The sequence below is a fragment of the Amphiprion ocellaris genome, chromosome 20 (assembly GCF_022539595.1).
Source record: "Amphiprion ocellaris isolate individual 3 ecotype Okinawa chromosome 20, ASM2253959v1, whole genome shotgun sequence".
NCBI classification, from domain to species: domain Eukaryota; kingdom Metazoa; phylum Chordata; class Actinopteri; family Pomacentridae; genus Amphiprion; species Amphiprion ocellaris.
This window is the reverse complement of record NC_072785.1, coordinates 15161647-15174766: the sequence shown is the minus strand read 5'-3', so window position 1 is coordinate 15174766 and position 13120 is coordinate 15161647. Positions and strand designations below refer to the sequence as shown.

Genomic DNA, 13120 nt, shown 5'->3' with positions numbered 1-13120 from the left:
TTCTGGAGCTTTAATCACATCACACAGTCTCCAGCAGCAGAGCGAGTGGACATTTGTCATAGCAATGTAGACGTTCACATGGGCATTCTTCTGACTTACTTCATTAGAATTCATTCCAATTATTGTAATTGTTTTCCTCTGAATTGTACATGTCAATAATGTTAAAGTTTTCTATCTTGTGAACATGTCCATATCACGGCACGTGTGTGGACAAGTGGTGAATGCGAGTGAAGATATTGGATGGAGCAAAGAGCATAGTTTTCAAAAAGCCAGAGTGTCACCTTATCTCCCACTTTGTGCTGCTCCAATTCCACTCCAGTACTGCTCACATCAAAAGCTTGAAGCATAGTCTGGGAAGGAACTAAGCAAATATGCCAATCTCTGATGTTTTAAGTGCCGGTTAAAGGTAGAGCTTAATTGCAAATACAGTGCATTTTTTTCCTTTTAATGATACAAGTGGTGAGGGTCTTGTGTGAAGTGTGGTAATATTTGAGTTGAGCTCTGAGCCAGAAGACACAACCTAAAGAAAGTTATTTTTCTTCAGATTTGTGTTGCTCCAATAACACAAATCTTGCTCCAATATTACAACTTGGCTTGGTAAAGCATAGAGTAGTTTTATTGTGTTTGAGCCACAATTGTAGGTGAGCTGGTGTGCTTGAGCTGCAGCAAAAGGGAAGGGGTGAGCAGAGACAGAGGTGAGAAATTCACAGGTGAATGAAGCAACACGTTAGAGTGACATCAAAGCCATTTTATGACGGAAAAGGATTATTTTCATGACACAATTCTAAATATGCAACTTTGATACACAGAAATGTCTTTCAACTTTAACTGATCACTGACCAAATTAGTTGCAAATGGAAAGATGCGAGATGTATGCAACCTGTAGTGATGAGTTACAAGTAGATATTGCTTGTTTGAGAGGGTTATAGGTCCAAAAAGCTGCAAATCGCCGGTGTCGATGATGTTTTATTATCTTTTCCACCATCACAGTGATAAAGCGGTGAATAATTGTTTTACACTTTTTGATTTTGGCCTGCAACATGTGGGACACCATTTAAATATTTTTGTCAGCCACAGAAACCCAGCTCACAAAAACTGGATTCAAAAAACAGGTTGTTTTTGTGTCTGTGTGTCTCCAGGACCTCCACGGGTGTCTGAGAAAGTTGCTCACAGACAGACCGCCCGCTTGGGCAGCGCCATCAAGCTGCCGTGTCCTGTGGAAGGAGACCCTCCACCGCTCATAATGTGGACCAAGGATGGACGCAACATCCACAGCGGCTGGATTCGCTTCCGTATCCTCCGGATGGGCCTGAAGATCAAAGAGGTGGAGGCAGACGACACGGGGACCTACATCTGTAAAGCGACTAACGGCTTTGGTAGTGTCAACATCAACTACACCCTCATCGTCATCGGTGAGTACAGATGGATTTCAGATTCACTCTTGGAAAATGTGTCATTCTTGTTAAAAGTTTAAGCCTAATTCAGCAACAATAAAACATGAAGTCACCTGTCTGGTAACTAAAACCAGAGACCATGGCAGTGAGTCAGTCCCTATTTGTACGGTCAGACCACATCTTCTTCCGCTGTCGTGTTTTGAGGCCAAATTTGTAACACTTTCCCGCAGTGAAAAATCTCCCCATAGTTTAAATGTTAAAATACAGCATCACTCTGAGAGGTCGAGGTCTAAAACAAGAAGATTTATAAAGGTTTAGTGGTTGATCCTCTACTCTATTGTATGTGCAACAGCCCCTACCTCTCTGCCCAAAGTCAACAGCGGCACGGGATATTGTTTCATACTACTTCATCCTCTGTGACTCAATTGGATCTCCAGCTCTTCCTTTTCCTTAGGCTACTCTCCGTGGAGGCAGGAGGTCTGCGGCTCTGCAATAAAAAACACATTCGGTGTAAAAGTGCTGGTCTGTCTTCAGACCAGAGCCTCACACAGCTCTTGAATGGGGCCTGCAGGATTAAGCACAGTCTGACCGAGTGTGTTAGTCGTTTGTGCGTGTGCGTACAGTGCATTTTCTCTGCGCTAGAGCAGAGCATGATGAATGAGCGGAGTGAAGCGTGAAGGCTGTGTTTAGTCTAATTACTCTAAGATGCCTAATTTGGGCCAGAGCCTGAGCTCTCTCTGTCTCACAGGAGGAGTTATAACCCGGTCTTATGACAGACATGCTTCAGAAGAAGAGCCATAATCAGGCAGAAGCTGAAAACACAGATCACTTTAGAAAACGGCACTTGTTGCAGTAAAGCATGAGTGGGGAACAGACGAGACCAAAGTTTATTTTAGGGTCTCCCTCAATGTGAAGCTGTTGGTGAGTTCAAAGAGAGCATGTCTGCTGATTGTGCTAAAATGAAAGGTTGGAGATTGAGGCACAGAGCCAGCTATAATGTCAAGGTTCATAGTACAGTGGTCCTATACAGTATCAAAGTCAGACGTGGCCGCCAGTGTCTGCGTTAAAGGGCAATCTGAGTTTCTGAACTTTCTGTACTGGAGCACATTCACAATCAATCATGTTGTGGAAACCCAGTCTCGTGTCATTTGAAGGTCGTGGTTGGATGCTGTCAAAATTCTTTACGTGGTATGTTATGTTTTTTTTTTCAAAACAATAGGACCCTCATCAGAGTTTTAAAAGATTTTAAATAAAATATCACTACAGGACAGCAAATGGAACTTTACATGATTTCCAGATTGCAAAAATAAATGTTTAAATACGACACGCTGAAGAAAAGGTTTAGCTAAATAAGCTACAAAAGGTTAGATTATCTAAAGAAAAACACGTGTGCCTGCTGTGAAAATTCGTAGCTCAAACCTTAGAAATAGTTTTGTTAGCAGAACATGATACAATATTTTGTGACTCCAGAACTGAAATTTATTCAAGAGGTCTCAGCGATGGATAAATGCTGGAGGCAATGTGGTACTAAAATACAGAAACGCCAGCACATTTCCATATTCTCTGGGCTGCATCTTTAGATTTTCAATGCTGGCATGAGATTGCGAAAGAAATAATGATAATTTTTGGAGTGGAGGTTGGCTGCTCTTTTGTCACGTTATAACTGGGAAAAATCCCAGAAGAGCTCACGGCTTAAGACGACTAACTGTTTAAAATTCTTTTGGTTGTGAGTAAGAATACTATCACAAAGAAATACTCGTTGCCAAAACCTCCAACACAGAAGAACTGGATGCACTGAAAAAGACTCTGGAGAAGGACCTTCAATTTAAAACTGAAGCTAAATAGAAGTTGAAGTGAAAGCGATAAAAAAGCAGAAGATCCAGTTGAAGATCAAGCACTAAAAGGAACTGAAGCATCAGTCAAAGTGCAGGTAGTAATTAAAGCAGTTGGTACCACATAAAGTTGGAGGTATGTGTCAGTTTTGTCCTTTTCTCACAACATTAACTTAACCGGGAAACCAGCTAACTTAACTCGTCACAGTAAGTTAGATCAGTAACCCAACTCAGCGTTAACGTTAGTTCCAGTGTCAAGAGTTCACGTCACTGGTAACTAACAGTTGTATTAAAAATCCCTTTTTATATCTGCACGGGATTTCATTTTCAAATGTTGTAAGCAGTTCTTGTTATTGGACATTTGTTTATTGGCATTTTTCTATCAAAGCCGTGATTTCTGCTGTACTTCAGTTGACCTGTACCTATAAATTTAAAAAAACTCTGCATCCAAATAGCTGCTTTGCCTTTATTACATTTTTATTAACACTGAATAACACCTATAAATCATATCAGTGGTCAACAGAAGCATAGAAGAATGAAGGTCACAATTTCTGGCAATTTGATATTGCACCTGAAAATTCAGCAAATAGTTGCAGCAAAACGTCAGCATATTTGGCCTTTCTCTCACTTGCTTTAAAAACAGTTTTTTGCTCGGATAATAAAAACGATAGTTCATGCAAATGTGCAGAGTTTGTTGTCGACCGTTGCATTTCATTATTTCATATAAACTTGATGAATAGAAGGTAGTTTTGGCTGTGACATTCATGAAAAGCTGAGAAAGTGCTTGAATAAACACAACCAAACACAAGTAAGTAAACATCTCTAGACCACTGCACCCTTTAAACAAGCTTATTTTTAAAATAAAATATTTATCCTTGCGGTAGAACCAAATACTGTGCATGCTTATGGACTTTATTTTGGGATTTAAGTATTGATTCAAAGTTGGGAGATAAATAATGATCATTGTGACACACAAGCACAGGAGACACACACAATTAGCCTATTAATCTTGGTGATAGATAACAACTTTCTCCCTGCGGTGTGTTTATGTGACAGGCCATTTGTCTGATCTGACTTCTGCTGCAGAGCGACAGAGTGAGAATGAAGACTTCAGTGAAAACAGTTTAAGAAGCTGCAGGGGTCGCTGGGAGATCAGTTCAACCTGACTGCATGTGCTGCTCTACTCCCACTCAGTGATTCCGAGAGGAAAAAAATACCTTTGCAAGTTTAATCATAAGTCTTTCTTGGAAGCATATTTCCGTGAGATTTTTGTCAGGAGTGTTTTTGCCCTTTATGGAGTTACCTAGAGACTTTCTGGCCTGACTCTTAATCCTGATCTGGTTTGTTCCATTTCCTTCTTGTCCTCTGGTGGTGGTGAGTCCGTGACAAACCGACTCTAGACACTGAGCGGTAATTCTACATCTAGTAAGAACACCCCTCCTCTGTTTCTACTCTCTTGTCTGTCATCCCATTATGTGCTGGCAGGGATCGCCACAGCTTTTATTTTTATAGGTAATTGTTCCATCAGGAGCGCATTTCATTCGGGGTGCTTTTTTGCCACAAAGATTAGGAGGCCTCATTGTCAAAACACTCCCAGGATTGAATCCAGCCTAATACAGCCAAATAGTCTGCAATTATCATGAGCAACACTTTCCATTAACGTTAAATCAGCTAATTGCGGACTGTTTTAATATAGTTGCGTGCAGTTAACCTGCTAAGAGTGCTGTTATGTTGCTCAAAAAGATCAGAGCAGAGAGTTTATTTATTTGAAACTCCTTAAATGAGGGGAAGCAGGCTCCCAGCATACAGTATCCATCATGTCAGTTTATTGTTTTTACAAGATCACAGAGTGAAAAAGTTAGAGAAGCAACTGCAGTCAGTTTCAGTGCCGGTCAGGGTAGAAGGGTCGACTTAATCCTGGCAGCGGTTCAAGTTCACGGCCCGACATGGAGAGCATAACTTTTTAAACATCGCCTGGGACCCAGCAGAGAAGCCAAGCAGAAGAAAGACAGTGAGATAAAGTGTGGAGTCAGATTGGAAGTGAGAGAGTGAGGGGTTTTGCAGGCTGATGTAAGGACGAAGAGGAGGAGGGGGTTCCACTGTGGCTGGAGAGATATCCCTCTTCCCATCTGCCAGCGGAAAGCCTGTCCTCCCAAGAGCTATCTGAAGAATCTGGTCAGTCAGTGCAACATGGCGCCTCCTCAATCCCTCCAGCTGGCTGTTTGGGCCCTGTTTGGGGTGGTCTCCTGACAACTGGCCCCATCACCTCCCAGCACCCCCATCAGGATATTCTGATGCATGCAGCGACCTCTCCATCCACGGCTTCTCGGGCTACAGCCAGCTTCATAATAGCATTAATGTGGGATTGTCATATTAACATTTACAGGACTGGGTTTTAACGTTTGTGTCTGCCCAGATAATATATTACAGGGCTAACGCAGGGCTGGCAGCGTGCGTTATTTCTACACGGAGATGTTGGCACTTGTGGCACATTTTTCATTTTGCTCCTCTTTGGAGACGTTGTCAGGCCAACTGCTGGATAAACCAACTGATCACATGTGGTAGCTGTTTAGAGGTTTCCAGAGTGTGATGCAAAGGCCACTGTGCATAACTTTTACCCTGGACATTACAATGTCCCCAGCAACATCTGGAGCTCATTGTGACCCCAGATCATCAGGCCTTTTCCTGAGATTCAGCTGGCACAGGAGGCCAGCAGAGAGAGTGTGTAGTGGCCTGTTTCCTGTGGCTGGATTTGTGAATGAAGTGGGAGGGGATGGCGTCAGACCCCAAACACTGTGGCGAGACCATGAATGGATTCAAGTTGCATGGAAAAAGGCTGATTGCATTTTAACCGACTTGGTAGTTTCAGTCGGAGTTGCGTAAGAATGCGCTTGAATCATGACTCTTAGAATTTAGTTTCCATTGATGTAGTGAACATTTAAGTTCATACAGTATGTAAAGGTTAAAGATTTGCTGTTTGATCACTGATTCCATAAGAAGTTACAACTTTCTGGTACACAAAAACCAGACTTTCCTTCCGAAGCTTTCCTCATGTATAGTTTATTTCATTTTTTAATCTTCCAAAAATAACAATCGTGTGGCAGCCATGAGATCCTCCTACCTCGCTCCTGTCTGCAGTTTAGTGGGCCAGCATTGTGTAAAGACAATAATGGCAAGGGATAGCTTTAACAGGACAGACGTATAAAGGGCGCCATTGTTCCCTAGAATCACCAAAAAGTAGAGAGGAAATAGATTCAAGAAAAAAAAAGTCAGAAAGAAAACCCCGGCAGTGTGGGACCATGTTCTGTTTGGATTGGGAGGTTCAGGAACCGGGAGGAATGCGGAGAGCCCAAGTGAGCAACAGAGAAATATTTCTTCCAGTGGAGGCTGTTTTTTAAAGGAATGGGTTATTATAGTTGGCCAGTTAAACCCCTTCAAATAGCCATGACATCATGGCTGGGCTTGGTGCTGCAGGGGACAAACAAAGGAGGGTTTGTACCCAGAGAACCCTAGAGAGCTTTGAGGGTTTCGGAGGGACTCAGAGGGAGGCAGAACGAGGGGGTTAGAAGTCACATCTGGTCTCTTTACCTGACCCAATCAAGCCCGGAGAGGGAATCAAGTGTGCCAAACTACATCTTGAAAAATCCAACATAGGGCTGCACTGAACCAGAAATGAAAACAAGTCACGGAAGGTAAAAAGCTGGCTGCTAGCTTTTCCTGTTGGATTGTTATTAGAACATACTGTTAACTAGAGGTGAAATGATGCGATTATTCCCTCGACAAAGACTTCATCTGCAACTGCTTTGATAATTTAATAATTGTTGTTTTTGAAATATCACTTATTCGCTGGTTGTCAATGACTACCAGACCTAATGTGAAACGGCACCTCGGTCGTATCATAACAAATCATTTAAGAGGAGCCCTTCTCTAATAATCATCTGCTTCATGTCTGTGTCTGCACAGATTGGCAGATATTGGCGAGGAACCTGATCTGCTCTGTTAATTCATCACTGCTTAACTCGAAAAGTCGATACGCATCACAAACTGTCGATTAGGTTTCACTCATTATATTTTCTCTAAGCCCTGTCTTAGCTCCGCTGCATGATGTCAGCCAATGACATAAACTCCACAGCTGTCTCCTGGAACTGGGCTTATGAAAACTGATCATATTACTTCCAAATGCTACAGAGAATGACCTGAGCATGCAACGCTCTCAGAGGAGCCTGTTGATAAATGCTGAATTTACTTAGAGAGTCAAGAACACTTTTCTGGTCTGGTGTTGGGTCGCTGCCATAAATGCTGTGACAGTAACACTAAAATGGAATGGAAGTGAATTAAAACAGGTTTTATGTGGCCGTACACTGACAATATCATAGAGTTCTTTGTGGTCTTTATCAATGTGAAAAATGAATTTCTAGTTATTTAAGAGTGTGGCACTAATATTAGATTACTATTGCATGTAATTTTATATGGCAATTATTCTTCTGCATTTACACAAATAAACATTTTACTGTTTTGTTTTGCACTCACATGACTGAGCCTTGTCTTGTTGTGTTAACAGATGACTCAGGTTCTGATAAAACTGGACCCGGACCAGCTGATGGAACACAGTCTGAGACGGGCAGTGAAAAGCTCGGTAAGGTTTCTGTTGGCAAGTTCTCAGTGATGCAGTTGTAAATCACAGGACCATCTGAGTGGCTTTGCTCTCTTTATTGTATTTACAACACATCACATGTACTTTCATGCCACTGATCAACCCATGCTGCTGTTCTGTTTAGTTTTTTTTTTTTTTGGCATTTAAAGTCAGCTGTTGGGTTCCTTTAATCTCTGTATGAAAAGTGGCATGAAGTCTGCAGTTAATTCTTAAGTTTTATGATTGTAATTGTTGGTGGATTCAAAAAGTCTGCATTGTTTTACTTTGCAAAAAATGAAAATTAATGAAATTAAGTTTTAATAGTCAGCTAAACTGCACAGTGGTGTAGTGGTTAGCACTTTCGCCTTGCAGCAAGAAGGTCCCTGGTTCGCGTCCCGGCTTTCCCGGGATCTTTCTGCATGGAGTTTGCATGTTCTCCCTGTGCATGCGTGGGTTCTCTCCGGGTACTCTGGCTTCCTCCCACAGTCCAAAAATATGCTGAGGTTAATTGATCATTCTAAATTGCCCGTAGGTGTGAATGTGAGAGTGCTTGTTTGTCTTTCTATGTAGCCCTGCGACAGACTGGCGACCTGTCTAGGGTGTCCCCTGCCTTCGCCCGAGTCAGCTGGGATAGGCTCCAGCCCCCCCCGCGACCCTAGTGAGGATTAAGCGGTGTATAGATAATGGATGGATGGATAGTCAGCTAAACTGTACATATGAAAATGGTCAGAAACGTGAACAATGAGGGTAAACTACTTACAAAGCTGAAAAGTAAAGTGAAAAAAATTCTCTTTTGTTCTCCCAAAGTGCGTCCCCGCTTCACCCAACCTGCGAAGATGAGGAAAAGAGTGATCGCTCGTCCAGTGGGCAGCTCAGTGCGGCTCAAATGCACAGCCAGTGGAAACCCTCGGCCGGACATCGTGTGGCTGAAGGACGACAGGCTGCTGACGGAGCAGGAGGTCGGTGAAGGCCGTGAGAAGAAGTGGACGCTCAGTCTGAGGAACCTGACGCCAGAACACAGTGGCAGATACACCTGCAGGGTCTCCAATCGTGCAGGGGAAATAAACGCCACGTACAAAGTTGAGGTCATACGTGAGTATCCCACAGAGAGCCTGAGCTCTTTGCATACCAAACATGTTCACCTGGAAACAGTAGTGCTAACAGATGAGGCCAAGCAAATTAATTTAAGTAATTACTGCTGTGTGTGTGGATCATTTCTGCGGTCTTATGTACACTGCTGCAGGAAATTAAAATGGTCTAATCACTGTGATAGTCGGGTCTGATTCTGACCAAGGAAAAACAGTAACTTTTCAAAAATCTTCTCTCTGATCTACGTACTCCTGACATCTGATTGCGATCAGCAGGTCTTATTCATATCCCCGCTGCATGGATGAATGTGCTCGTGTAATCATGTATATGAGAAGCATATTGAGGAAGCAAGCTTGAGAGTGAGGGCTTGTGCCCTAGTGTTTGCACAGGGGGGAGAGAGAGTAAGGCTGTTCAGCTCTGAGACCATCTACCCAATCTGGAGCTGATTAAAGCCCAGCTGTCTGCCAGACCCACTGCCCCCCCCTTCCCATGAGAAATGTGTGCTGTACAACCAGGAGCAAAGAAAGAGAGGAAACTAATCACACATACTTCTTTTGTTACATGTGGTATTCCTCCCTCTCTGTCAATTAGAAGTTCTAAGCCTGAGGCTAATAACAGTATGATCAACTAAGACCCCATCTATCCGCAGAGGAGCTGTCATGTCAGAAGATGTGCCTTGACAGTTTTTCTTTGTGTCGATGCAGAGAGGACGAACTCCAAACCTATTCTGACGGGCACTCACCCGGTCAACACGACGGTGGACTACGGAGGCACCACGTCCTTCCAATGCAAAGTGAGGAGTGACGTCAAGCCAGTCATTCAGTGGCTCAAACGCGTGGAGACGAACGAGGAGAGCCGCTACAATTCCACCATCGAGGTGGGGGACCACAGATTTGTGGTGCTACCCACGGGGGAGGTGTGGTCGAGGCCCGACGGCTCCTTCCTCAACAAGCTGCTCATTACCCGCGCCAAGGAGGAGGACGCTGGCATGTACATCTGCTTAGGCGCCAACACCATGGGCTACAGCTTCCGCAGTGCCTTCCTCACTGTGCTGCCAGGTAAGGCCTGTTTACAGTGTGTAAGTGCAGCCGGCAGCGATCCAACCACACTGTAGAGCAACAAATCAGCAGCCTGGGCAGAAGTCTGTGTTATCAGTATACATATATATACATATACATACCATTATATATATAAACTACAGTATAACATTTATGAATGTTATGTGGTGTTTATTTTTAGGAGTCTGCATCAGTGCATATAACAACAGAAGTCAGAGGAATGTCAAACTGAAATAAAAGCAAGACTACGAAGTTCTTCTGAGGACAGATGACAAGAAAACACAAACAAGCACAAATGTTTCGCTTTCATCCGTTTCGATTCGGTTTTTATATAGTCTGAGCTTGTTTTATTTTCCACCAAATAAATACAAAACAGTCAATTAACCCGTCTTTCATTCGTTTCTTGATGGTTGAGGGAGATTTTCCACCAGCTCTAAGCAATTATCTATTAATCAAGCTATAAAATTGTAACGATCCATGTTCAATCAATCATTTAGGTCAGTTATCAAGAATAAATGTTTATAGGTTTTAGCGTCACACATGTGAGTATTTGCTGCTTTTTTCCCCTTTCATGGTCCTGTTTCTATCTATTATTATCGGAAATTAAACCCATCCTTCAGTCTTTCACAGCAGCTGCAGATTGCTCAGGTGATGTAAGTGTGGAGTTTTGTTTTGGTCACGTACAAACAAAAAGTCATACATTGTGACATTTGATCAAAGAATCAACTGTATTTAGACATTTATTGAGAAAGCTATGAATTAGAAAATATTATAATGAAAATAAATGTTTACGGCAAGTTAACACTTTGCAGTTATTTATGCCAAAGTGAATCAAATGAAAAATGGGCTTAAATATTTAATTATCGATTTTTTTTCTGTTACTTCAAGAATAAATGAATGCCTCTCACTTTAGTTGTTAACTGTTCATGTTTGAATTTTTTAATTGAAATCAAAGTCCTGAGCAAAATTTAAAAAACACTTAATTTTATCATTTTCCATTTCTGCGCTTTGCCTTTGCACTTGGATTGTACCATTACTGTTGGGGGAATTTACAGTCAGCCATGGACAGTCGCACAACCTTATTATGTATTATACAGCAAATGCAATAATTTTATCAGCTCTATTTTTAATTGCCTAACATATAGTGGAGCTGATGTAATAGTTGTGCATCTGACCCCCTTGAGAAGGAATGTTACAGAAATGGAAAACTAGAATATGGAGTGATTTCAGTTGAGTTAACATTTGAGTTCTTGTTCAAAACCTAAATTCTGAAGCAGTTAAAATTTTAAAATGATCAGTTCTTAAAGTATTTGAAAAGAAATGAAAATGCTGAATCCATTCGTCATTTGAATCACAGATCATCTGCAGGCCTAAAGCGCTAAACTTTGCAGTTAGTAAGTTAACATGGGAACATTTAAGAGTTGGCAACTTATTTTGATTGTTCCCTTTTTTTGCAGACACAAAGCCTCCCATCACGCCCATGTTCTCGCCAGCCTCCAGCTCCCTCCCGTGGCCCGTCATCATCGGCATCCCCGCTGGAATAGTCTTCATCTTCGGCACGGTGCTGCTGTGGTTCTGCCAGAGCAGAAAACGCTGTCCTCCTCCCAGCGCTCCGGCCGCACAGGTGCTACAGAGCTCCCACCGGCCGCCGTATCGAGAGCGGGACAGGGGCTGCGTGGCTCCGTCGTCCAGCTCCTCAAACCCAGACAAAGACTGCCTGAGCTCCATGAACTATGAGGAGTACTTGGCCCAGCAGCAGCTCCTCCTCAGCCAGGGAGGTCCCACAATCCCCCCTAAAATCTACCCCAAAATCTACACTGACATTCACACACACACTCACTCCCATGTGGACGGGAAAGTACACCAGCATCAACACATTCATTTTCAGTGTTAGCCTCAGTGCCAAGTATTCCCCACTAACTGCTCCGGTATCTCAGACGGACGCTGAGCCGTGGACTTGAACGGCTGCTCCTGAGTGACATTCGGACTCTTCTCACAGCTGGACGTCGTCGGGAAAATCGTGCATGTGTGGGGGTAAAAAAAAGCAACAAAAAACAGTGGCCAGTGATACACATTTTGTGTTAAAAACTTCCATATTTGGTGCTTCTCGTTTTTAAAATGTCAGATTCTCACACCACTAAAATCCATTAATCCTTGTTGTGCACTTAATACAAAAAAGGACAAGGACATTTGTGCAGAGTGTGAGTTTAATTGCAGCTATTCAGGCTGGCTGAAAGGTCCTTCCTCAGCAGATGAATTTTTTTGCATTTTCCTAAGTGGAAGTTTTACCTTTCACAGCTGTCGGTGTGCTCTGGATATTCTGCCTGGTAATGAAGGTGAAAATGGTACTCGAGATATACCAAAGGGCTGGTTTTCTGCTCCTACTCAGGTCGTCCTTTTGTTTTTTGAAGATGCATTATGCTGGGAATGCTGACCACTATCCCTGATGTTACCTTCCTCCATCCCTCCCTTCTGTTAAAAATGATATGGAATAGACTGGTGAGTTTCTATAGTCTGTTAATGGCATGCAAACCTTGCCAAAGACTGCAAGGGATGGATAAATTGTGTTTCCACGTGAACTGTATTGGTCTTTGTTATCATTTTTAGCTTTTTTTTTTTAGGTAGACTCCATCATTAGTCAGTAGCATGTTGAGATAAACCAGCAGAGGATGAGTTTTTCAGACCACCACCTCATCCAACCACAGTTTATGAGGCTGTAGTCATTTATAATCAAAGTGAGTCATGAATATTTAATTTATTTTGCTAAAAAAAAAGTATCAAAGGTTTATTTTTCAAAGTAAGGCATTTTACATATGTAATGTTATTAAAGTATCCTGTTGTTGTGTAATAGTACATTTTGAGTACTTTGTCACCCAGTTTAATCACATGTACTTCATGCCAATATTTAGGTATTTCTGTATGTAATTGGTTATATTTGGCAATCTTGTTTGATGTACTCTGTTCAAGGTTCAAAAAAACAAACACATCTTAAGTTTGAAGGTTTGATAGTTCAATTAAATGACCTGAAACCAGTCACACGGTTCATGAGGGTCAGTGTATGTGCTCAGACTCAACTGCTGCTTGTGAAGGTGTAAAAGTCCCAGAGAATAAGGT

At 42.3% G+C, this 13120-nt stretch overlaps 1 protein-coding gene across 2 annotated transcripts in view; it reads left to right on the top strand.

Moving 5' to 3' along the window:
- The window catches only part of LOC111578918 (fibroblast growth factor receptor-like 1), a 35303-nt gene that overhangs the window by 19750 nt on the left and 2433 nt on the right, over positions 1-13120 (top strand). Inside the window, exons 3-7 of one of the 2 annotated variants that reach the window (XR_004848618.2) lie at positions 1140-1412; positions 7788-7862; positions 8667-8951; positions 9653-10006; positions 11464-12505. Coding sequence is in view for 1 of the 2 variants with exons in the window: in XM_023285905.3 (XP_023141673.1) it covers positions 1140-1412; positions 7788-7862; positions 8667-8951; positions 9653-10006; positions 11464-11900 (1424 nt within the window). In the remaining variant the exon portion in view is untranslated. Of the gene's footprint in view, positions 1-1139; positions 1413-7787; positions 7863-8666; positions 8952-9652; positions 10007-11463; positions 13041-13120 lie in introns of those variants that run through there. The other variant, XM_023285905.3, reaches the window with a different exon arrangement.